Source organism: Chelonoidis abingdonii, chromosome 6 (genome assembly GCF_003597395.2).
Source record: "Chelonoidis abingdonii isolate Lonesome George chromosome 6, CheloAbing_2.0, whole genome shotgun sequence".
In the NCBI taxonomy this organism is placed as follows: Eukaryota; Metazoa; Chordata; order Testudines; family Testudinidae; genus Chelonoidis; species Chelonoidis abingdonii.
The window spans coordinates 1,699,969-1,725,746 of record NC_133774.1 but is presented as its reverse complement, the minus strand read 5'-3'; the positions used below and the strand labels follow the sequence as shown (position 1 = coordinate 1,725,746).

At 57.6% G+C, this 25,778-nt stretch overlaps 1 protein-coding gene across 2 annotated transcripts in view; it reads right to left on the bottom strand.

Annotated features, from left to right (window-relative positions):
- The window catches only part of LOC116831143 (uncharacterized), a 52,427-nt gene that overhangs the window by 17,962 nt on the left and 8,687 nt on the right, over nucleotides 1-25,778 (bottom strand). The window contains exons 2-4 of one of the 2 annotated variants that reach the window (XM_075067508.1): nucleotides 9,757-9,939; nucleotides 7,867-8,055; nucleotides 6,971-7,195 (exon numbers count right to left, since the gene is read on the bottom strand). In XM_075067508.1, the coding sequence (XP_074923609.1) occupies nucleotides 6,971-7,195; nucleotides 7,867-8,055; nucleotides 9,757-9,939 (597 nt within the window). The remainder of the gene's footprint in view (nucleotides 1-6,970; nucleotides 7,196-7,866; nucleotides 8,056-9,756; nucleotides 9,940-25,778) is intronic. The other variant, XM_075067509.1, reaches the window with a different exon arrangement.

Here is a 25,778-nt window from a genome sequence, read left to right as displayed (position 1 = left end):
CAGCACAGGGGCACGGAGCTGCAGGCTGTACCAGGCAGGAGCCGGGTCAGAGCCGGCAGCACAGGGGCACGCAGTTGCAGGCTGTACCAGGTAGGAGCTGGGTGAGAGCCCGCAGCACAGGGGCACGCAGCAAGATGTATGCAATCCTGGAGACAGGAGGGATTGAATAGTTTTAAACTCCCAACTGGCCATAAAGAGGGAAAGCTCAGGGAGGGCCAGGGGGGAGCTGGAGAGTGGGGGCGAGGTGCCCCTCGCTCTGGGGCAGGGATCAGTGCTCCGGGAGGGGCAGCAGTGATGGTTAATGACACCTGGATGATGCCCCCTGACGCTCCCTCCTTCTCTCGCTGTCCCTGCCCACTCAGACCGTGCCCTGAGCTGAAACGCTCTCCAGAGGCTGCCCAGCGAGTCACTTGTCCCAGTACCTGGTACCCGACGATCTCCCCTTTGCAGGGCAGCAGCTGCTTCCACCTGAGGGTTTTGTTGCTGGGATCCAGCAGCTCGATCTCGGGTTTGTCTGGGGCTGAAAGCGAAGGAATACCAAGTCACTGACCGGGCCTGAGGCCCCCGTGTGCAGAGCACTCCCGGCACAGGAATCAGCGCTCCCGGCACAGGGATCAGCGCTCTGGGCGGTCCCTGCAGCAGGAGGGCGAGGGCTAGGCCCTGCCACCTCTCCTGGCCGGTGCTGCCTGGCTGGGCATGAGGAGCTGGCAGCGTCCTACAGCTCCTCCTGCGCAGCCCCTGGCAGCAGAGACACAGACTCCTGTCCCTGCTCCGGCTGCACGAGGGGCTCAGACACCACATTGAGGGGCTTAGTACCAGGACTGGACTGGATGGACGGATTACTGGGAAGGTGGGCAGCTGACCAGCTGGGCTAGGACAGCTAGTGAGTCCTCTGCCAACCCCCACTCTTGGGCCTTCAGAGCCCCAAACTCCCTGTGGGATCCACCCCCTGAGCCTCAGGTTCCAGGCTGACCCCACAGGCCTGTCTGGGGAGATGGGGAGGGAGACGGGGTTGGGGGACTCTGTTTGCTCTGGGGAGCCCCCTGCCCCCTGCCCCCAGGCAGGGCCCTGATCACCCGCTAAACCTGCTCAGTTGCTCGGACAGGCAGGTGGAGTTGCAGAGCAACAGGGATCCATCTGCCCCCATGGTCAGCACCAAGCCCAGGATTCACAGCCATGGGATGACTCCCCCGCTCCCCTACCTGTTTCACTTGTGGTGACCTGCTGGCTATAGAGGACAGTGCTGGGTGGTCCGGTCGCTGGGTAGCCCCCAAAGATGGTAACATTGTAGGCGGTGAAGGGGTGCAGGGAGCTGCATGTTACTGTTCCATCCAGTCCCTGTAACGGCTGCTCTCTGGTGAGCCTTTGTCTCTGGCAGGGGCCTGACAGGGGTCCATCCAGCAGGCATTGGGCCCGTATCTTCCAGCTGCCCTGGCAGGATTTGGGGGGCTCACAAGTCCAGTGCAGTTTGATGGTGGTGGGTGGGCCCCTGGGTGATCCGGGGGTTCACTAGAGAATAAGCCCAGCTGATGAGGGTTACTCCTGGCCCCTTCCAGACACACAGAGCTCTGCAAGGGTTCCAGTCACACTGCCCCTGCTCCCCAACACCGTGGGGTGAGGGCCGAGCCACGACCTCTGAGCTCCGGGTGGAAGCACGGGCACGAGGGACACACGGATTACCATCAGTGTCGCCTACTGAGTCTCAGGGTTCTGATCCAAGGCCTGGATTGTCCTCTTCTTGCCAGGCAAGCACACCTCCCTACCCCGTCTGCCGATGGGTATCCCTCTGTCGTTGCAGCCAGCAGGACACGGCCCTTTGCGGGGACTGGGATCTGGAGGCTCCCTGGCCCCAAGGGACAGGACGCTTGCAGTGAGACAGGGACGTGCAGGCCCATGCAGACTGACAGGTGCGCTTGCAGGCATGTGGTCCGAGCGGCAGCAGAGTGCATGCTGGGATTGAGTCTCCTAGGGCCGTGTTCTCTGTTAATAATTCAGGGCACATGTAATTCCACATTTTATTCTATTTATCTCTATTTGCCTGTGAATTAGGGCGCCCCGCTTCGGCAAAAGCCAGCCCCTCCGTGCCCTGCTGGGCCAGTCTGGAGTTGATGGAGCGGGTTGCTGGCGGTGAAGGCCACAGAGGATGCCACCACATGGCTGCCCCTGCTGCCCACACGACAGTAACATCTGCTCGGCGTGGTGCCAGTCACCAGTGAGAGGTGCCAAGTCTAAAGCCCCGTGGCCTGCTAGGAGCCCGGTGGCTTCCCTTCCGCTGCAGTGGACCTGCTTAGTGCAACTGACCGCCAAGGCGCTGGCCCGGCCGCTGGCTGGCCACACATAGGAGAAATTCTATCCAGGGATCAAACTGTGTCAGCTCCAAGGGGGTGAACTGCAGCTGGGACCAGTGCAGGCGGGGCTCCCAGCTTCACCCCGTCCTGCCGGCTCGCCCCTGCCCTGGCCTGCCACTGGAAGGGCAGCCGGAACCAAGCCCTCTGGCTGGCTCTGCTCCATGGACAGCCCCTGCGCAGCATGCGGACGCTCTTTGAGGCAGGGTGTGATGAACGGGAATGTTCTTAAGTTTGCTCTGAATTACTTGTTGGTGCGCTCAGTGCCCCCTAGGCAGCTCTGAAGTGTTCTAGGTGGTGGAATAAGGGGGTTGTGATGCTGCAGGCAAAGGGCCCAGTGACCTAATATGCTGGCACTCTGGTCTCCTGGCAAACTGATGCCTGGGCCCCCCCTCTGCCAAAGGTGCCAAGCTGGAAAGTGTGGGAGGACAAAGGGATCAGGTGGACCTCCTGGCCCCTCCAGTTGGGAAAAGGGGCTGAGCAAGAAGAGGAGGGCTGGAGGGGGTGGTTAGTCTGGAGCTGGCTGGGGACGGAGAGAGTGAAGTGCAGACGTCCGGGGTTCTGGCGTCACTGCCCCCCAGAATGGACCAAGACCGAGGGGGTCCAGTTCTTTGTACCCTACAAAGCTCTGTTTAGACCCTGTTTCCTTTCAGTTGAATAAACCTCTGCTGTTACTGGCTGGCATGAGAGTCACGTCTGGATGCAAAGTGGGGGTGCAGGACCCCTGTGGCTTCCCAGGACCCCGCTGGGGCGGGTTTGGGCTGTGGAAGCTGATGTGAGGAACTGGGCCTGCGCCTCTTACTGTGGGCTGTGGAATGGCTGAGTGGGGATGTTGGCCTGCGAAGGACGATCTGCCACTGGGGGATGGGAGGACTGGTCGTTGAGGAGGAGGCAGGGCCGGTTGCAACCATTTAGGCGGACTAGGCGGTTGCCTAGGGCGCCAAGATTTGGCGGGTCGCCAAAAAGCGCCCCCAATTTTTTTTTTAGAATGGATTGAAGCAGCCCTTGCCTGCGTAGGACAGAGAGGAGTTTGAGCTTGCCGTGGCAGCCGGCAGCCAGGGTGTCCCCGGGTCAGGCGCCGCTGTGTCAGCAGCTGGCAGCCCAGGGGGTCCCCCGGTCAGGGCGCCGCTGCAGCAGCCGGCACAGCCCAGGGTGTCCCCGGGTCAGGGCCCACCGCAGCAGCGGTAGGCAGGTTGTCCCCGGGGTCACGCGCCGCGCTGGCAAGCCAGCAGCCCAGGGGTCCCTGGCACAGGGAAACCCCAGGCTTGCCAGCTGCCGCGGGGAAGGTGCTCTGACCTGGGTTCAGGGGCGCCTACCGCGGCAGCCGCGCAGCCCAGGTGTCCCGTGGGTTAGAGCGCTGCCGGAGGGGGCGGGCAGGGCAGCTTCCCGATGGAGCTTGGCCGCCAGTTGGTGCCTGCGGGTGTTCCGCTGGTCACGGGCTCGGATGGAGCTGCCTCAGTCGTGCTTGAGACTGGTTGGCTGCTCGCACGGCTGCCAGCTGCGACCACCCGCAGGCACACTGGACTCCTCTGCAGGCACCACTGCGGAACCTCCGACTGGAGCCGCGGGACCAGCATGTGGGGCCGGACGAAATTTGCCGTTCCCACCGGTTAGGCGCCGCTCAAACACCCTGAGCGCCGGTCCTGGAGAGAAACAGTGTAACATAGAGGCCAGGTGGACAACCTTGTCACGGGAATGTGGGGGAGTCCGGCCCTGCACCCTTCTTCCTGGGGATTAACAGTGACTCGTTGGCCAGCCAGTGAAAACAGGAAGGTTTATTGGACAACAAGAAAACGCAGGTTACGCAGCAGAGCTTTGCAGGCACCAGTCAGGGTCCCTCCATCGAGTCCTTCGTGGCTTTTCAGGGTGGGCTTGGATCCCAGCTTAGGAATACCTGAAATTCTGCCCACACGAGCCCCCAAACCCAATCTCAAAATAGCTTGCCTTCCTGCCGGCACTCCCTTCCTTTGCCTCCCTTCCGGGCCCAAGGTGTTTGACCTGTTCCCTCCCTTCGCCTAACTCAGGTTACAGGCTCCGGGTATGCGTGCCATCCGCTAAAGTCCTCCCCTGCTTCTCCCATTCCCTACACAAGGACAGCCCCTACTCCATCAACCACACCTCTGGCTCGGGGAGCTGGAACTAAGGCTGGGGGGGAGGAGACGCGTGGGGGGAGACAGAGGGTTTCAGGAACCGGCTTGGGGAATGGAAGGAAGGACAGACAGGGCTCTGTACCCCCCAAGGGAGCTGTTGCGTGATCCTGGGACCCCAGATAGGACCTAACTGGGAGGGTTCCTGTTGTCCTGTGCCTGCAAAACCTGTTTTTGGACTGGTTGTTCCTTGTCGTCTAAATGAAACTTGCTTTACTGGCGTGCTGAGGAGTCACGGTGAAATGTCGCCAGGAAATGGGGGATGCAGGGCCCTGACTCTCTGTGACAGAAGCGCAAGGAGGGGCAGAGGATGCTGAATGCTCCAAGGAGAGACCCAGGAGGTGAAGCCATGTGAGCTTCTTGCCCTGGAGACAGTCTGCTCCAAGGGAGAGGAGGCTCCCCAAAGTCCTGACTTTGTGGGGAGCAGTTCCAGAGCATCGCCCGGGGACTCTGTGACACTGGGCACTGCTGCTTCATGGCTACAAGCTGCTGGAGGATCCGACCCACTGGTTTAAATCCCGGGTTTCTGTGGCCAAAGCAGAGGTTCTGGCACCAGGAGAGTGAGAAACGGCAAAGTACGAGGGGGGAGAGGTGTCTAGGGCACAGGTCTGAGGGCAAGAACAGACCATATACAAGGGAATTCACAGGTGTCATTTAGTAGGAAGGAGTTGCGAGCAGAAATGAGCCAAAGGGATCGGGAGAGATTAACACCTGGGCTGGAAATAGCAGGAGAGTCGACATGGGAAATGCAGCTGATGCAGCTGGGGAGAATAACCTGTACCACAGCTACGGGGGAGCAGGAACGGCTCAGAGTCGTGGAGAGAGCAGAGAGCATGAGACGTGAGTTTGCAGTAGGACTGTCTGGGCATCTAGAAAGGCCAGTGCAGCTGGGAGACCAAACAGACTTATCACAAATAACAATCACTAATAATGTAAAGGATCAGAATGGCACCGTGTGTAGACAGCTCTCACATGCCCACTTGGGAACACTGTGTTTGTATGCGGACACCCTTTTCCCACAAAGGTATTGCCAAAGAGAAGGGAGCTCAGAGGCTGGGAGTCAGGAGGTTCTGAATTCTGATCCCAGCTCTGCAACTGACTCGCTGGGTGACCTGTTAAAGCAGCAAAAAGTCCTATGGCACCTTATAGACTACCAGACATTATGGAGAATGAGCTTTCATGGGTGAATACCCACTTCGTCAGATGCATGTATTCACCCATGAAAGCTCATGCTCCAAAATGTCTGTTAGTCCACAGGATTCTTTGCTGCTTTTACAGATGCAGACTAACACGGCTACCCCTCTGATGGGTGACCTGGGAACCCTCACTTGACCGCCCTGTCTCAGTTTCACCCTCTGTAAAATGGGGGATAATCAGAGCTGCAGCTGGAGTGGGGGGAATTATGGCATTCTCTAAGCTCCACCCACAAGCCAAGCTCCAGCCACTTCAGAGACCGCTAGGGTAGCTGGGTGCCTGGTTTTGAACCAGAAAGTCTGGTCGAAAAGGGGACCTGACAGTGTCTGGTCATATCTACTCACCGGACATACGAAGTCCAGTTACTGCGGGTGAGAGCGGCAGGGAGACGCTGAGTCACCACCCACACCAACCTCTCCTCAGCCGAGGCTGCCTCCTACCTGCGTCGGGAGGCTGCAGCTCCCAGCAATGGCTCTGCCGGCGAGTCCCTCTCCACCCAGGCAGGGGAGACAGGGGAACAGCAATGTGCAAATGGGGTGGGGTATTGGGGGAAAGGGGCAAAGCAGGGGTGGTTCCAGCACTTGTGCTGGAGGGTCCAGTATTAAAGTCTATTATCCTAGAGGCCACTCACAGTGGATTCTGGGCTTGTTGAAAATAGGGGCTGCTGCTGGGCTACCAGGGCGTGGGTCCTGACAGAGGGGCCAGACATGCCCTGGGGCAGGGCTGGTTTAAAGCCCAGGCACCGCAGGCGCCTGCCTAAGGCCCTGTCACGGGATGACGACAATCCCAATGCTCTAGCCCTGTGAGTTGCAGAGAAGAACTTGAAAACGTGCCATGAGTGTGAGTGATTCGGTGATGTCTGTCTGAGTCTGCAGACACCCTCGTGCCTGTGGGTTTGTAGCTGGGTGCACTGAGTGGAACGAGGAGAGCTTACACTGAACACCAGGAAAAATGTTTGGGAAAAGACCTGTCCCCCAGCTGTGGAATCCTCTCGGGGGGGAGGGGAGAGGGAGCGGTTAACACTGGGCCACTCACATCACTGGGGAACCCCCCGCTGGGAACAATCCTGCCCTGGGGATGGGCTGGCTGGGCCCAAGGCCGCTTAGCCGGCTCTAAGTGCTGCAAGTCTTTAAAAAATACCCTTAAAACCCCACCCCATTGTGCCTTGGCCTCGTGGGCTCCTCTGTGCCCAGACGGTTCTCAGTTACCCCACACCCCAGCTGGGTCTCCAGCCGCGTGAGCAGGGAGCTGGCCAGTGCCGAGAGCTGCCGTGTCCTCACTCACCTGCACAGGTAACGTTCTCTGTGATACGGCGCCTGATGCCCCAGTCCCACTCAGACCAGGCATTCCAGTGACTCCGGGTCTGACCCCATCTCACACATCTGATCACAGAGAGCGAAGGCTGGAACCCCCCAGGGCAGCTCAGCGTGGTCTGTTCATTCCAGCCATAAAACGGCTGGTCTGGCACGAACCGGAGTCTGGGGTCCCACTGGGGTCTGGGGCACTTCTCTGCCAGAGGGAAGGGGGTTGGGGTTAGTGAGGGCTGGGGACAGCCCGGCTGGGGGACGTCAGGCTGGGGGATAATCACCCCAAGACAGGCTGGCGCCCCCTCGCCTGGGCCATTTAGAATGAGGGGCGGAGCACGAGGCCCGGCCTGTGGAGCCCTGGGGGGGTGGGGGTCTGACCAGGCTTTCCCGGCTCTCACTGGTCCCCACAAGGGCTCACTTCCCCCCCATATGTCAGGGCCATGAATGGACGCAGCCGCTGGTGGAAGCACCAGGGGTCTGAACACCCTGGAAGAACCCGGCAGGGATAGAGGCTGACCCAGGCAGCTCATGGTGGGGGCGGTGAGGGCACAAGGCTCCTTGCAGAAGGTTTATGTCCTTGGGGCATCGCCCTCTGCCCAGCCTGGAGCTTCTCCTGGCTCAGACACATGCCAGGGCCCAAGGGGTCAGGCAGGGCACACGCCCACCCCAATGGCTGGGGACCTGAGATGGGAACTGGCCCCTCAGTGCTGCTCTCCTGACAGCAGGGTAATGTCACCGAGAGCAGAGACCTCCACCCCATCCAGCTCCCTGAGGCCCACTGGCCTCGCGCCTGCACAGAGCCTCACGGGGGAGCTCGGGTCTTGGGTTCAAATCCCCTCAGCCCGTCCTGCAGCCCGTCTGTGCAGAACTCACCCACACAGCTCACACGGCTCGTGTCCCACTCCACGCGCCCAGTCGTCTCCGTACATCGCACCCAAGCCGAGCTCCGCTCGTACTGCTCCGGGCGACAGGTCACCTGAACCCACTCGCCAACGGCAAACTCTGTCTGTGGGGAGGCAGCAGAGACGGACGGGGGCCAGTTTCCTGCCCTTGTGCAAACCCCTGGAGGGGAAGAAAAGTCCAGTCTCGGCAGATCCCTCCCTCAGGACAACTGTGTCCTCCCCTCCCAGCAGAGCGACCTGGACTGCGTCCTACCCTGGGAAGGGGGCACCCAGTGTTGGTACCGCCCCCGCCCCAAAATGTTGTGAGGGGGCCGTCAGCCCATCTGCCCAGGCCGGGCCCCACCCCCGTCACCTGGGGGGTGCTGACACCTGTTGGCCGGTGCCCCTCAATCCCATCCAGGGCCGCCCAGAGGATTCAGGGGGCCTGGGGTCTTCGGCGGCAGAAAGCCACCACTTCGGCGGTACTTCGGCGGTGGGGGGGTCCTTCCCATCCGGGACCCGCTGCCGAAGAGCTGGGTCTTCAGCGGTAATTTGGCGGCAGGGGGTTCTTCCACCCCGGAACAGAAGGATCCTCCACCGCCAAAGACCCAGAGTGGAAGAAGCTCTGGGGGCCCAGGCCCCAAGAAAGTTTTCCAGGGTCCCCGGAGCGAGTGAAGGACCCCACTCCAGGGGCCCTGAAAAACTCTCGTGTGAGAGCCCTGCGGGGCCCGGGCCTGGGCAAATTGCCCACTTGACCCCCTCTGGGTGGCCCTGATCCATCGCATCTCCCCCTTCCCCACATTAGCAATGTCCCTTGCCCACACCCCAGACCACGAACACCCCCCAACACACCCCTCTGGGTCCCTGTGTTGCACACATCACTATGGCAAACTGAGCTCCTGCCCCAGTGTCCCCATACCAAGTCTCAGTGCTCCTGAACTACCACCTGCCCTGGCACCAGCCCCTGGCACCCCTGCCGGTAACATCTGCTCCCTCCTCTGTGCCCCAACAGCATCCAGGCCCCTGAGAACCCCTTCCCCAGCCCTGCGCCCGCTCAGCTGGGCGCTCGTGCCCGAGGACCCTCCCCTAGAGCAGGCCCCTCCCTGTGGCCGAGGAGCTGGGGTTCACGGCCACAGGGCTGAATTTCAGATTCTCACTCTCTGAAACCTCCCCCTGCGCATCTCAGCCTGTCCCCCATGTCCCGCTGGGCCAGACTCTCGCTTGCTTTGCTGCTTGCCTCACTTTGCCCTGATTCCTTGCCGGGCTTCCCTGCGGGGCCCACAGCAGCCCCAGCCGTCGGGATTTGGCCAGTGTCCTGCCTCCCTCCTCTGCCACTGACCCCCCGGATCCTGCACTCACCCTCGCTGCGGTCTGGCTGATCTCCTGCCCTCCTCCTCACTGACCCCCAGACCTCGCGCAACCCTTCGCTGGGATCTGGCCAGGCCCTGCTCCCTCCCTCATGGCCCCTGCCCAGATCCTGCGCTCACCCCTCGCTGGGTTGGGCCAATGTCCCTGCCTCCCTCCTCTGCCACTGACCCCCCCAGATCCTGCGCTCACCCCTTGCTGGGTCTGGCCAGTGTCCCTGCCTCCCTCCTCCCCCACTGGCCCCCCTGGACCCTGCGCTCACCCCTCGCTGGGGCTGGCCCAGGGTTTGCACCGCAGAGGGTGTTGGCAGAAGAAGACTCGTATCAGGCTGCCAGCGCCAGAGACAAGGGGACACCCCTCTCTAGGACACAGGCTGAGACGCCAACCTGGAAGCCAGGGGCTGGCACCAGGAGAGTGGCAGGGGGGCACGAAGGCCAGTCACTCGGGAGCTGTGAGGTGCTAGAGGGAGGGATGCTGGACCCCTGTGATTGCGGTGACCCCAGGGGCTCACACTCACCAGTGCAGGTGGCTGTCCCACTCCAGACACTCTGGCTCCCCTGTCTAGTGCATCTGATGTCAGGCTGCGAGGGCCGGTACCCCGCAGGGCAGCTCCATGTCACCGAGTCCCCTGGGCTGTAAAACTGCTGCTCGAGGGCGAACTGGACCCTGGAGTCCCGGGTGTCTGGAGCTTTACACTTTTCTGTACACAGGAGTGAGATGGGGGTCAGGGGGCTGAGACACGCTTTGAACAGGGGCCTCTCGGGGCACCTTGGCAGAGCCACGTGTGCTGTTACCACGCCACAGGCTGCCAGCTGCCACCTCCGCAGGGGCTGGGCTGGGCTTGGCTGGCTGGTCTCCAGGAGTGAAAGTAACTTACAGGACTTACCGGTACTGCCGGAGTCCTGAGGGGGCGGGGCCTCAACCCGAAGAGGCGTGGCCTCGACCCGAAGAGGCGTGGCCTCTCAAGATTTAAAGGCCCTGGGGCACTAGCTGTGGCCGGCAGCCCCAGGGCCTTTAGATCAACCCGGGGCTCTCAGCTGCAGAAGTGGCTGGGAGCCCCTGGGGCTCAGGGGCAAATTAAAGGGCCCGGGGCTTGGGCCGCCGCGGAGCTCCAGGCACTTTAAATGCCCACCGCAGTTCTGGCTGCCGGAGCCGCAGGCGGGATTTAAAGGACTCTGGGCTGCCCGCAGCGGAGGGACCTCTGAGCGTTTTAAATCCAGCCCGGCCACCAGAGCCGCGGGTGAGATTCAAAGGGCTCTGGGCTGCCCACTGTGGTGAGGAGCCCAGAGCCCTTTAAATCCCCGCTGCAGAAGCTGGTGTGGTCCCGCACGGCGTACTGGCTCTTGCCGGTACGCCGTACTGAACCAGACTGGCTTACTTTCACCTCTGCTGTTCTCCTACGGATTTCACGTCCGTGGGCCGTTATGATCGTGACTTGTTATATCCTTGGGGGCAACCGCTTTAGGAAGAAATTACTGGAGATCCAGAGAGCTGTAAACCCTGGAGCAGTCTATCCCCTAACAATCTAACTCAGTTGCCATAGCAACACAAGATTCTATTACCAAGATGACCAAATACACAACATGACTAGTGCATTTATCACCCACCCCAGGATTCAACACCACACGCTTGGCTGGGGAACTGAGTGTGTGTGTGGTGGGGGGTCTGGCGGGCTCCCACTGTGTCTGTCCTCTTCAGCCTTTAGGCACAACTTCCCTGCTGGGCAGAGGGAATACTTCATGGCCTGGCTGCACATTAACTCTGTGTCACGGAGTCCCTGGGCGATGCTCTGGAACTGCTCCCCACACAAAGCCAGGCAGGAGCTGGGGAGCCTCCCTCTGCCCTTGGAGCAGACTGTCTCCAGGGCAAGGAGCTCACACGGCTTCACCTCCTGGGTCTTTCCTTGGAGCATTCAAGCCTGGGGAAGAGTGGGGGGTTGAGCACCCCCGCCAGGAACTGAAGAAGTTGGCCGCCTATGCCCTGATACACAATGACACACCTACACGCCTCCTACATCGCACAGACAACAGCAATACACACCGTTACAAGCTAACACACATCATCCCCACCTTACAGACACCTGTGTATATCCTCCAAGTCCTACACACATCCCACATAATACCACCCGCTATAATACTTAGCCACACAACCCCCGACACACACACCTGATACCTCCACAGACATCGCCTCACACGCCCTCCAACACAGCTATAACCCCCGCACCTCTCCCCGCCCTGCCACTCCTCTCCCCCCCGGCAGGCTTTCTTTGGCCCCACAACATTCGCTTGGCAATGTCCCCTTCCAGGCCCAGCTCCAGACAAACAACAATCGCCTACCAAGGCACGTGGCTGGGGTGGCAGCCTTAGAGGGGGCAGCGCTCAGGGTTTGTTTTTGGTTTTTTTTGGTTTGGACTGGGGGGCGGCTGGGGGGCAGGGCAACGAGGCTTGGATTGGCGCATGTGCTCAGTGGGAGGTGGGCTTCAGCGGCCAAACCGGGGCGCTCGGGAGGCGGGACTTGGGGCGGCGCGGTCGGTGCTCAGGGGGCGGGAGGATTAGAGTCATACACATAGCGCTCGGGGGCACGGACCTTGGGCAACGTAGAACACGACCACACTCGGGGCAGGTGATTGGCGCGCAATGCTCGCGGGGGCGGGGCGGTGCTTCTTTTTTTTTTTTTTTTTTTTTTCTGCTTGTGGCGAGAAAAATGTTAGAGTTGGCGCCTGGTCCTAGTCATTGCCGCTTCGGAAGGTCTGAGCTGAAATAACTCCGAGAACATAAGCGCCCCCAGGAGTTGCAGGGCTCTTTGGAGGCTCCCCGGTGTCCCAGGGTTGGACTCCTGCCCAGGCCCGCCCTGGCAGCCCGTTCTGTTGCAGAACTACAGTCCACAGTAAGCTCACATTCCTGTGTCCCATCCAGACGCGTGCCAAGCCGCTCTCCGGTACACATACATTTAATCGCACCCAGACCAAGCCCGGGTCGCCCCCCCTCGTACTGCCTGGGTGACAGGTCACCAGAAACATGCTCTTCCGCGGCCACACGGACTTCTTGTCCGTGCAGAGGCAGCAAGACCCGACGGGGCGGCCAAGTTTCTGCCCTTTGCAAACCCTCCTGGAGAAAAACATGTCAGTCTCTGTGGACCCTGTTCCTGGTGGAAGGTGCAGCTACTGCCACTCGTGATCCTGGAGCAGAGCTAGCCAAGAGCCCTGAGAACCGGCCAGCAAGGGCTTGGGAAAGCGAGAACATGAAATCGCTGGTGACAGGCAGTCGCGGCCTTTCCTCCCTTCTGTATTTGGCCTAGGGCCCAGGGCCTGCGTTGGAAACAGGTGGCGTCCCTGGCTCAGGGCCCTGCATTGAACCAGGGTTAGGTCCCCATACTAGAGGCTGAGAGGTCCCAAAGGACGAACACAGAGAATTATGGGGCAGAAACCTCTGGCTCCGGAAGATACCAAAGTGCGTCCCAAACGGAGTTGGCTGGCCAGTCCAGCCTGTGCTCGGTGACCGGGGGGGCTCACCTTAACGCCGCATGTGGTATCTCACTCCAGACAAGCCGGCTCCCATTTTTGACACAGACGTGAATTTATCACCAAGGCGGTGACAGCTAATAACCCCCAGGCTAGCCAGCACTAGCATTTTAGCAGCCAGGCATCACCTAGGGGCGCGGCAGATTATTCAGGGCGGGCATTTTTGCTGGGGCGGCAAAAGGTGGCTCCATTGACTTGCCACACAGGCATGCCTGCAGAGTGTCCGTTGGTTCCACGCTCCGGTGAGCTGCCGCGCAGTGGCCAAGCTGCGGGATGGTCGGCTTCTGCACACGCTTCTGTGGACCGCCCGCAGGCAGCCGCCGTAGCTCCACCAAGAGCATTGGCCATTATCACAACGGCCCTCCAGAATGACTGCAGCAGCTCAACACGAGCCCGCTGGAAGATCGCGGAGGGGCGCGAAATGCCGGCACCTAGGGGCAACGAAACGCCTGGGGCGCCAGTCCTGCCGAGCGTCAGAGTCTGCGAGCCCGGGACAGTTAAGAAATCCTCGAGGCAACTGCAAACTCGGAGTCCACTATGGATATGTCAACAAGCATTTATGTTAAAGAACAAGGGAGGAGACTCTTGAGTTTTCAAATACATATGCGGCTTCCCACACCATTAATGGCCTGACGAGCCAGCATGCATGGCACCCAACCACCACAGTGGGGGTTACCAGGATCGACTCCCTGTGATCACTTACACAAGCCCTTCTCCATTAAACTCAAGACTCAGGCCTGGAAGGGATCGTAGAGGTCATGCGGTTCCCTGCCCACTCATGCAGGCCAAATACTGCTAGACATCCCTGAAACATCTACTAACCTCTCTTTAATACCCAAGATGGAGATCCAACCAACCCATCCCAGGTGCACATTTATTCCCACTCACTGTTAACCACACCTGACGTTAGGAACTTTTTCTAAGTCCAACTAAATCCCCTCTGCAGTTTAAGCCCACGTTCGTGTTTCCTGGTCATAGAGGGGAAGGTGAACAAGTTTTCCTCCCTCCTCCTGTGACAACCCTGTTTAATACCTGAAAACTGCTATCATCGTCACTCCACTTCTTTTTCCAAAACTAAACAAAACCCAATCTTTCAGCCTAACTTCATAGTCTGCTCAAACTTAATCATCTGTTGCGCTTCTCTGGAACCCCTCCAATTTCTCGCACATCTTCTTGAAAATGTGGTGCCCACCCACTGGAACACAAATACTCCAGCTGAGGCAACCAGCGGAGTAGGGTGGAAAGACTTCTCCATGTCTTGTTTACAACACACCTGTTATGTATCCCGATCACCTTTGGCATTTTTTGCAAACAAGTATACCGTTGACCTCATATTAAGCTGTGTCCATAATACCAGATCCCTTTTCTGCCATACTCCTTAACGACAGCTCTCCTTTCCATCTGTACGTGTGAACTAGATTGTTCTTCCTAACGTAGCACTTTGCATTTGTCTTTATTGAACTTCATACCGTTTACCCATCAGACCACTTTCCAATTGTCCAATCATTTGAATTTTGGACCCGTCCTCCAAAGCAGTGCAATCCCTCCTGCAATCCCTCCCAGTTTGGTATCGTCCGCAACTTAATAAGCGTACATTGTATGCCAACATCTAAGTTGTTGATGAAGATATTGAACAGAGCCGGTCCCAAAACAGACCCCTGCGGAACCCCACTTGTTATAACCTTTCCAACTGGATTGGGAGCCATTAATAACTACTCTCTGAGTACGGTTATCCAGCCAGTTATGCACCCACCTTAGAGTAGCCCCATCTAAATTGTATTTGCCTAGTTTATCAATAACAGGATTCACACGTGCTCGGGGCCTCAGGGGTGGGGTGAGTGAGGGTGAGTGCAGGTGAGTCAGCCCAACTGAGTCGCTGTATTTCCCTGGGTGTCAAGGCCAGAAGGGCCCATTCTGACCATCCAGTCTGACCTATTGCCTTGTCCAGGCCAGAGACCCACCCCGGGGTCCCTGCAGGAGGATCGTCTCCCCTTCTGCCAGCAACTCTGTTACACTCAGTAACTGGTGGTTGAATCAGAGTGAATCTTTAGAAAGGCAGCAGCCACTCTCGATATAAACGCTTCATGTGTCAGAGACCGTCACCCGTCCCTGGGGCGGCTGTTCCCCTGGGAATGACCCTCACAGGTAAAAAATTGCACATTATGGAGCCCCACCCATAATGTCGAGGGACTGGCACAGTGACAGAGGCTGCAGCTCTGGCTCCTGGGGGCAGCTCTAGGAGTCTCAGTAGAACTGATTGTCACGGAGTGTGGGGGAGTCCGGGCCCTGCACCTCCACTTCCTGCGATTCACCGTGACTGTCAGCTAGCCAGTAACACAGAAGGTTTATTAGACGACAGGAACGCAGTCCAAGCAGGGCTTGTAGGTACAACCAGGACCCTTCAGCCACGTCCCTCTGGGACAAGGCTCTTAGGCCTCAGACTTGGGGTTCCCTGCCTTTTCCAGCCAGCCCAAAACTGAAACCAAAACTCTCTCCAGCAGGCTCTCTTCCTTTGTCCAGTTTCCCCAGCAAAGGTGTCGACTCATCATGCTCTGGAACTGCTCCCCACCAAGCCAGGCAGGACTCTGGGAAGCCTCCTCTCCCTCGGAGCAGACTGTCTGCAGGGCAAAAAGCTCACATGGCTTCACCTCCTGGGTTTGACCCTGGAGCATTCAGCATCCTCTGCCCCTCCGTGCGCTTCCCACAGTGAGTCCGCCCAGGTGGGTCCTGGGAAGCCACCGGGCCCTGCACCCCCACTTCCTGCGATTCACCACGACTCTCAGCCTGCCAGTAAAGCAGAAGGTTTATTTGGACGCCAGGAACACAGTCCAAGACAGGTCTTGCAGGTACAGACAGCAGGACCCCCTTTAGTTAGGTCCATCTGGGCCCCCAGGGACACCACAGCCCTGTTGGGAAGCCCAAGCCCTGTTGGGCGTCCCTCTCCATTTCCGGCCAGCTTCAAAACTAAAAACCCCCTCCAGCCTCTCCTCTCTGGGCTTTGTCTCTTTCCTGGGCCAGGAGGTCACCTGACCTCTTTGTCTCCAACACCTTCAGTTGGCACCTTTGCAGAGAAGGGGCCCAGGCTATCAGCTGTTAGGAGACAGAGTGTCAGGCATTTAGGTGCACTGGCCCTTTGCTCTGCAGCAATCACACACCCTTGTTCCACCCACCTAGATACTTAAGAACTGCCTAGGGGACACTGAGGCACCAACACTGTATTCAGAGCAAACATTAAGAACATTCCCAGTTCTTCACACCCTCCCTCACCTAAAGTCATCCCCTGCTTTCCCATCCCCATGCCAGGGCCGTCCGGGGCGGGGGCGCAAGTGGGCAATTTGCCCCAGGCTCCGCAGGGGCCCCCACGGGAACGACCAAGGTTTCCTCCCTGGCCCGGCCCGACCCCACCTCCACCCCTCTCCCAGAGCCTCAACACATCCAAGGGCGTCCCTGAACAGCTGCAGCGTGGCTCCGGTGGGGCCCCTGAGCCCCTCCCCGCTGAGCCGCCTGGTGAGGGGCAGGACTCGGAGCTCCAGGCTGAGGGAGGGAGCTCAGGCCCCACTGCAGCTCGCAGCCCTGCCCCCTCACCACGCGGCTCTGAACGGGGAGGAGCTCAGGGGCCCCACCAGAGCCACGCTGCAGCTGTTCAGGGACGCTCCTGGATGCAGTGCGCTGAGGCTCTGGGTGAGGGTGGACCTGGGGTAACGGGCTGGGGCCGGGAGACAGTCAGGGCACAGGGAGGGGGCAGAGGTTGGGGGGGCGGTCAGGGGGACAGGGAATGGGGGTTGGATTGTAGGCATTCCAGGGGTCTGTCAAGACTCAGCAGCGGGGTGGATAGGGGTCGGGGCAGTCAGGGACAGGCAGCAGGGTGGGGTCCTGGGGTGGTGGTTGGGGGGAGTCTCTGGGGGACGGTGAGGGGACAAGGAGCATGATGGGTCGGGGATTCTGAGGGGGAGGGCAGTCGGGGGCAGGAAGTGGGTGGGGGTCGGATAGGGGGCAGGGCCAGGCTGTTCGGGAGGCACCTTCCCTACCCTAAAGCTCATTCAGCAGTTTGAGGCTTGCAGAGGAGCCAAGCTGTTAGCTTTTCCATTAGGGCTACATCCCTTTCACTTCTCAAATGCCAAATTATAGTCTATATTTAATTTCAGTGCCATAGGGAGATTCATGTCAGGGAGGGTAGCTTCATTTCAAATTAGTCACTGGGGGAGGGATCACATGAGAAGAGCAATATCCTTCCCAGCCCTACCAAGGGAGACCCCCCTCCCCTGCATTCCCTGAGGCTTCAGAGGGGTTAATTCAGTGGTTCTCAAACTTTTGTCCTGGTGACCCTCGTTCACATAGCAAACCTCTGAGTGCGACTCCCCCCTCTTAAAAATTGAAAACACTTTTTTATATATTTAACACTATTATAAATGCTGGAGGCAAAGCAGGGTTTGAGGTGGAGGCTGACAGGTCACAACCCCCAGTAATAACCTTGTGACCCCCTGAGGGTCCCACCCCAGTTTGAGAACCCTGGGTAATTTAATTTTAGCACCCTGCGTCCATTCACATGCATGTGCTATTTTGAGCATGTCAGTTTTCACAACATAGGCTCATCCCAGATTCTGGAACAAGCTCAAATGCTCAGCTCGTGGAGTATGTACATAAGCTCTATTAAAGACAAATCCACAGGAACCGTCTCCAGTTTGCGAGGGACCCCACGGAGCCAGTCTCTAGGAAACAGATAAGCATGGAAGTTAAGTCCACTAATGGCTGTTAGCCAGGATGGGTAGGGAATGGTGCCCTAGCCTCTGTTTGTCAGAGGGTGGAGATGGATGGAGGAGAGAGATCACTTGTCATTGCCTGTTAGGTTCCCTCCCTCTGGGGCACTTGGCATTGGCCACTGTCGGTAGACAGGATACTGGGCTGGATGAACCTTTGGTCTGACCTGGTACGGCCGTTCTTATGTTCTAAGCTAAACGAATCCAAAGTTATGGAGACAGATATGAGTCAAGGAAGCCAGCAGAGTATCAGAAATCTGGAAAAATCTCTCACTGGATGGGCTCAGGCATTTGGTCACAAGCTGAGGTGGTTCAAAAGTTTTGGATTTTTTTTAGCAGAATTGTTTTTATTGTTTCTTTAAACAATCAAACACAGCAAGCAGCAAATAGTTGGCCACACAGTTCTGAAACCCCAAATCACGTTCAGGTTATGGCAGACTAATTTCAGCTTTTCAATTAAAAAAAAAAACACAACAAATTTTGAATGAAAGCAGACATTGTCCATGATTTTTTTCTGCTTTTTTAAAACCCCTAGTTTTCGATCCAGAAAAAGTTTTGCCGGAAAATATTTGTCCAACCCTTTTAATGAGCTTTAGTGCCTTTTAGCACTAGCTGATGCTGAGAACCAGTGATACCTTGTAAAGAAGTTTTCTTAAGACTGGGTTTGTGCCAAGATGCGGAAGGTTTATTTTTCCCAGGGCCGCGCATGGGTGGGGAGCAAGTGGGGCGATTTGTGCTGGGCCCTGCAGGGGCCCCCATGAGAATATAGTATTGTATAGTATTGCAATTTTTTTTATGGAAGGGGCCCCCCAAATTGCTTTGCCCCAGCCCCCTGAATCCTTTGGGCGGCCCTGCCTCATGCAGACAGTGCCAGTAAAACTATACGCCATTCCCCGGTCAGTCTGCCATGCTCCCTATTGGATCACAAAGAGCCTCAGCTCCCCCTGCCCCTAAGCTCTGTCCGTCTGCCTAGGGCCCTGTATGGCACGTCCCTGCCATGCCTGAGCCCTTGCTGATGACGGGATCTGACATCAACGGCTCAGTGTGGAGACCTGACCGGCGGAGAATGAGCAATTTCTGTGGGTCTCGAAGGCAGGAGAGGAGCACGCCCTGTTGAAAATGCCCAAACCGCCCTATGCTAACCACCACCGCTACCCCGGCCCCTCCTACAAACACAGGGATACACACCCCGATATCCCTACAGACACACCCCGACACAGTGACTCCGCACACAAAGTATGTGCACTGCCAACCCACACCCCAACAAACACACACACCCTGACACAGAGTCTCCACACACACGGTATGTGCACTGCCAGCCCACACCCCAGCACACACGCATACCCCGACACAGCGCCTCGACACACACGGTATATGCACTCTTAGCCCATACACCGACACACACGACACCCTGACACAGAGTCTCCACACTCATGGTATATGCACTGCCAGCCCACACCCCAACACACACGCATACCCTGACACAGCTTCTGCACACACACGGTATGTGCACTACCAGCCCATACCTCACCCACACACACGCCCCGACACAGCTGTGACGTTATTGATATAATCTGGAACTTGCCCATGTGACTGCAGGCTCCATTTTGCTGTAATTTTCCACAGTAAGAACAAAGACGTGTTCTTACACCTTGGAAAGCCCTATATAGAAAACGAAAAAAATTAACGCGAGGCCTCATTCATCTGGTCTTCAATCCTGCTTCTTACCGCTGGAGGGACTTTGCTACAACTGAAGCTCTGCACAAAAGGACTGAATGACCCATCCCAGCGGGGATGTTCCGAGACTTGATTTGAATCTGCAGTTTACTACATCATTGCTACAAGCCTGAACTAAGACTTTGCCATTACTGGATGGAATTGATTCCATTTAACACAATTCTAGCTCTCATCTCTATCTTTTCTTTATGAATAAACCTTTTGATTTTAGATTTAAAGATTGGCAACAGCGTGATTTGTGGTAGATCTGAGGTGTATATTAACTCGGTCTGGGGGCTTGGTCCTTTGGGATCGAAGAGAACACTTTTTCTTTTACTGGGGTGTTGGTTTTCATAACCATTCATCCCCAGACTTGTGGACTGGTGTGGATACTGGGAGACTGGGTGTCTAAGAGGAATTGCTTGTGTGACTTGTGGTTAGCCAGTGGGGTGAAACTGAAGTCATTTTGTCTGGCTGGTTGGTTTGCTTAGAGGTGGAAACCCCAGCCATGGCTGTGACTGCCCTTCTTGAGCAATTGGTCCTGATATTGGCACTCTCAGTTGGGTCCCGCCAGAACACATCGTCCACAACAGCCTCACGCACACGGTATGTGCACTGCCAGCCCATACCTCCCCCCACACATGACCCCGACACAGCACTCCACACACACAGTTGTGCACTGCCAGCCCATGTCCCCAACACACACAACACACACTCCGACACGACTCCAACATGTGTATGTGCACTGCCAGCCCATACCCGACACCACACGCACACACACCCAGACAAGCGACTCCAACACACGGTATGTGCACTGCACACCCTGTATCCCCACAACATACACCACCACGACACAGCGCCTCCACAAAAACGGTAGTGCACTGCCAGCCCATACGCTGACACACATCCCGACACAGCACCTCCACATACACGCGTATGTGCACTGCCAGCCCATACGTGACACACACGCACACCGACACAGCGCCACCACGCACATGGTGTGTACCTGCCACCTCGTACCCCAACACACATGCCACTCCGACACAGCACCTGCCACACACGGTATGTGCACTGTCAGCCATACCTGACATACATACACACACTCACACACAGCACCTCCACACAAGCCGGTATATGCACTGCCACCCCACACATCCGACACACACACACGAACCCCAACACACTCGGAGGGTGGTGGAAGCACTGGAATGGTTACTAGGGAGGTGGTGAATTCCTTCTTAGAGGTTTTTAAGGCCCGGCTTGACAAAGCCCTGGGTGGATGATTTAGTTGGGTTGGCCCTGCTTTGAGCAGGGGGTGGGACTAGATACCTCCTGAGGTCCTTCCAGCCCTGTAAGTCTATGATCTATGATTTATGATACCCCAATACACACGGCACACACCCGCACAGCGCGCTCCACACACGGTATGTGCACTACCAGCCCATACCCACACACACATGACACCCCGACACACACCCAGATGGGCTGCTCTGCACTGCTGCCTTCATACCCTGCGCTGTCACCATCATTTAACACTTTTCCAATTTCAGGACATAAATGCCCTGTGCTCACAGTGACTCAGGGGGTCCCGCACTCACCTGCTGGCAGGTGGGTGTCTCACTCCAGACAGACTGGCTCCATCTGACACTTTGATCACAAGCGTGACGGCGATACCCTCAGAGCAGTTCAGTGTCACCGATTCATTCAGGCGTAGAACTGCTTTGGGGGCAAATGCAATGTGAGTTCCAGGTTTTTGGGTATTTTAATTTTTCCGTGGTAAATGAAGCAGAGCATTGGGGTCGCTGGAACCAGGCAGACTCCACTGAGTGAAATGGGCTGAGCCTGAACCATGCTGGGTGCCCACAAGAGCTGGGTGGGGGGGAGGGCTGCAAGAATCGCCCCTCTCAGGATCAGCCCCACGTGCTCAGGTACATTTACCGTGCACACGCTCAGGGCCGCGTGGGGAGGCGGTGTTCCTGGTCTCTGCTGCTCCTGCCACGGTGGCAGGGCTAGGAGCCGGGATCGATCCACGTGCCTCCCCCTGGGGAACTTTGGGTGGGAAGTGTCTCATTGCAGCAGGACTTCCCTACGGCCTCTCAAGCAGCCCTGATGAGCCCTCCCAAACCAGCGCGCCCGGACAGCCCCATGGCTGGCTCCCGCATTCACTGACACACTTGTGTGCACCCAAATCCCATCGAAGCGTCCCGGACTTCATTCTTTGCCGTCACCTGAACGATTCTGCTGGGAACTGCTGACGACAGGTCACCCGACCTCGGCCCCGACGCCAAACTCCGTCGTGGCAGGGTCAATCCACCTGCCTCACCCAGTCATTGCACATCCCTGCGAAAGGAACAGGAAGAGCGGCCATGGGGGTGCTCTGCCCTTGTGGTCTGACAGGCCCAGGCTCTGGGGAGCCGGCCCAGGGTTCACGCAGATGCTGGGGCCGGCCCACGATTAACGGCCCACGACCCGGGAAGGCTTGGGCAGTGAGTCTGGGGCAGGGAGGGGACTGGTGTCCGGGAGGCCTGTGCCTGGCTACTCTCAGAAGCGGTGCTGGAGAAGCACCCTGAGAAATGCTGGATTAGTTCCAGGCCTCAGAGCTTCGCTCCTCGCAGAGCTGCCCAGCAGTGCCCAGCTGAGACACCTGCCAGGCTGCGGCCATAGCGCAGCAGCAGCCGCCTCAGGGCCTGGTGGGAGCCGTGTGCACGGGGGAGCCTGTTGTTGTGGGAGGGTCCACGGTGACAGCCACCTGCGGGATTTCTCGGCAGGCTGAGGGAGGGGTCCCCCTTCTCTGTCCATTGTCACGGCTCCCAGAACTGCCACCCCAGGTCTCCCACCCCTGCCATCACACCACTGGTCTCCAGTGGCTGGTTATCACCGGCTCGGTTTCCCTGGCCATTTGCTGCCTGTAACTGGCCGCAGCCCCATGCCTGGGCTGGCTGGGGAGGTTTGGCCCCATGCCCGGGGGGTGGGCACGGGGGCTGTATCAGTCTCCGAACACTCACTGAGACACTTGATCCACTGATATCCCCAGACTGCCCCACGGTCCTTCAGCTCTGTGCAGTTTGCAGGGAACGAGCCGGATTCAGGCTCCTGCGCACGTCACCAGCACCGTGTCATTCACCTGAAACGCTGTCTGCTCGGAGGGAAACGTACGTTTTGTGTCCAGGCTCCCTCCTCTGCACGTGCCTGTGACGGGAAGAACGAGAGGCTGAGGCCTGGCTGGAGATGAAGCCTGGTCACCACCTTAGCACCTCGCGGCCTGCCCGGAGACTGAGGAAACGTCCTGAACGTCCCAAGCAGCAGCACCTGCTCCAGTGCCCCGAGGTGCAGAGAGGGCAGGTTAGGGGCACTGGTCAGGTCAGAAAGGGCCCAGCACCCAGAGTGACAGATCCAGTGGGAGGCGTCCTCAGCCGTTCCTCATGGGAGCTCCGAGGGCAGGTTGTTTCCTGGCCCCCTGCCCCAGATTGGTCCTGAACAGGGCGGGATTCCTCCCTCTCACTGACCTGCCCGGCTCCAGCTGCACCCGCAGTCCCTGCCCCAAGAGATGCCACCCAGACAGGTAGGGGAAGGGATGGGAATCACCCAAGCCAGGTGAGCGCATGGAGTAGAGAGCAGCACCCAGATCAGTGGGCACTTGTTCCTATCAAGGGCCCCCTTCTGTTAGGTGCCAGGGGCAAACTCTGCCCTGTCCATCCTCATCACCTACTCGAGGCTGCAGGGGTAAATCAGAGCAGGATTCAGCCATCTTTATCTGCATCTCTCTGGCCCAGAGGTCTCCATGCACAGAGCTCCCTGCCCTGCACAGGAGAGGAGGGACCGTCCCCCCCACCCCCACCCCCTGCAGAAGGGGAGGAGGGATGGGATCTGGATGGGCAGGGAGCAGAGACTGGCTGGGCCTGCCCTGGGTGGGGACAGCCCAGGAGCAGGGTGGGTGCCCATTGTCCCCCACCAGCCCTCCAGAGTATATCACTAGCTGTGGGCTGCCGTGCCCAAGGGAGGTCTGAGTCATGTGGCTCCTTGGAGCTGTGCTGCCAGGCAGGAGAAGGGAGCCCCTGGGCTGGTTCAGGGCCTTCCCATGAATAGTGCCAGGCTGCAGCTGCTCTGCTGATCCCACATTTATTTATCCAAACTCTGCCTCCAAGGGAGTGATTCAGACGAACTCCCCCGGCCCTCCCCCCAGGCTGTATCTGACCCGATCAATCTGCCCTGATGAACCCCAGATCACACATAAAGCAAGGAGTTTGGCGGGCTGGTGTGTGCCAGTCAGGGCATCCTTGCCCTCAAGACATTGGGGGATGGGAAGAGTGTCCCCAGTGCCAGGCCTGAGGAGGGTACAGTGCAGGGCACAGCTCCTCCTGAACCCGGCACAGCCTGTCCCTGGGGTACTGGTGGTGACACTGTTTCCCATATTTTTCATAGCGATATTGGGATATGATTGTGTCATAAGACAAGACATGTCAGGTGTCATTGATTTACTGAGTAGGATTATCCTATTTGTGTGCATGGATCATTTCTGTATCTAGACTTAGGAATATGGACTATACGTCTGAACCACAAAAGTGTTTGCGCCTGGGGAACGTGCACCAGGCAGAATGCAATCCGTCTGGCTGGCTAGCTGGGGACAAGTCAATGGGCCATTAGGGAGACCAATAGGTCTTTGAAGATGCTAATCTCCCACTTTCCTGGGATGCTACAACCAGCCTCTGTCTCATGGCTGCTTGGACACTGCAGGGTCATGTGACCATGTCACCTGGTACTGGACTCCATGATAGAATACCAGTATTTTTCCACTGAGAGGGGTGGGAATCACACTGAAGACAAAGGATTCCCGCCCTGTGTAAATCTATTTAAGGCAGGGAAGTGAGTCAATCAAGGTTCTTCTTCACTGAATCCTCCGCTCAGGACGACTGCAGGGAACATCTAAGAAATAAAGAGAAAGGGCAGGAGAAGGACTGAGGCCAGGCTGGGAAGGTGTCTGGCCTGTGAAAGAAATACCCGGAGTTTTAAGCTGCAAGAAATTGCAGCTGGCCTTCAAAAAGCTCTGCAGATGGCCTAAAACAACATTTAGGGTGAGAACATACTGCTTGTAACAAGTTTTTTTAGTACCTACCCAGCAAATAAAACAAACACGCAATATAAGCTTAATCTGCTTTGATCTGTTGCTATCCCTTATAATCATTTAATCTATCTTGTGCAGCTAATAAAGGTGTTTATGTTTTCTCTAAACCCTCCAGTTTGTGGAATTCATAACTTGGGGGGGCAGGTACAAAGCTGTGCAGATCTCTCTCCACATTGAGGGAGGGGTGAATTTCCTGAGCTGACGCTGTGCAGTTCTCTGGGCAGCACCAGACGATGCAATTTGGGGTCTGCATCCCACAGGGGGTGAGCACTTGAGTGCTGGGCAAATCCTTAGCTGAAGCCTTCCCAGGCAGAGCTGATTTCAGTGTCTGTGTTCTGTCTGCAGCTGGGGGCATCCCTGCCTGTGTGTGCTGGAGAAGGCTTGAGGGTCTGGCTCAGTGCAACAGTGTGAGGGAGTCCAGGCTGGTGGAACAGGTGGGATCAGTGGCACCCCAGGGAGAGGTGTAACCCACCACAGGAATGTAGGATGGATCTTCATTGTAGCTGTTGCAGTCACTGTGCCCAGGATGGCAGCAGCACCAGACCCCAGCGCTCTCTGTTATGCTGGGAATCACATTTGACATTTCCTCATTTGCCAGGGCAGGACCCCACAGGTCCCAAGTTTCAGTTTCTCAAGTCATCCCCCAGCATCCCAGTGTCTCCGTCCTTCCCTGAGTGCGGCTGTGGGCCCTCCCAGGGAGACCTGGGCTGGGACTGAGGGCACAAGACACCCTGACAGGGATCACAGGATATGAGAGCAGGATTTGTTACATCTCTTCTGTCCTTCCCCAGCAGGAGAACAGGAGACTTGGCCACACTCTGTGACCCCTGACCCACTAGACTCTCCTACTGGTGCTCTCCCCTGCTGGCATCTCCAACCAGCCTTCACTAATCCAACCTCATCCGCATTCTCACGGGCAGCTGCCTGTTCCCAGGCCTCCCTCGCTTCTACTAATCAGCTTCACTTCCCTTCTTGCAAACCCACAAGGTGCCAGGAGCTGTTTGCTTCCTCCAGATCCATTCTACTGCCGGTACCACCCGGGTGTGGGGACTGGTGGGTTCTGCAGTGTCTCAGACTGCCTCAGTAACTGCTGCCCAACACAGAGCTCAAAACCCAGAGAACTGCAACTGCCTGTGCCAACGTGCATCTGCCATGGAAACGAATCCCTGCTGCATGGTCCAATCGCTCACACAAGGTAACCCGCCCTCCAGTGGGCACTGAGAATGCAATGAATTCATTACAGGAATGAGCCCCCTGTGCTGGGGGCTCCAGGAGGGTCTGCATGTGTCATAAACAGATAGCTAAGGGTTAATGTCTCTTTCACCTGGAAAGGGTTAACAAACAACACCTGACCAGAGGACCAATCAGGAAACAAGATACTTACAAATCTCGATGGAGGGAAGCCTTTGTTTCTGGGTTTTGGG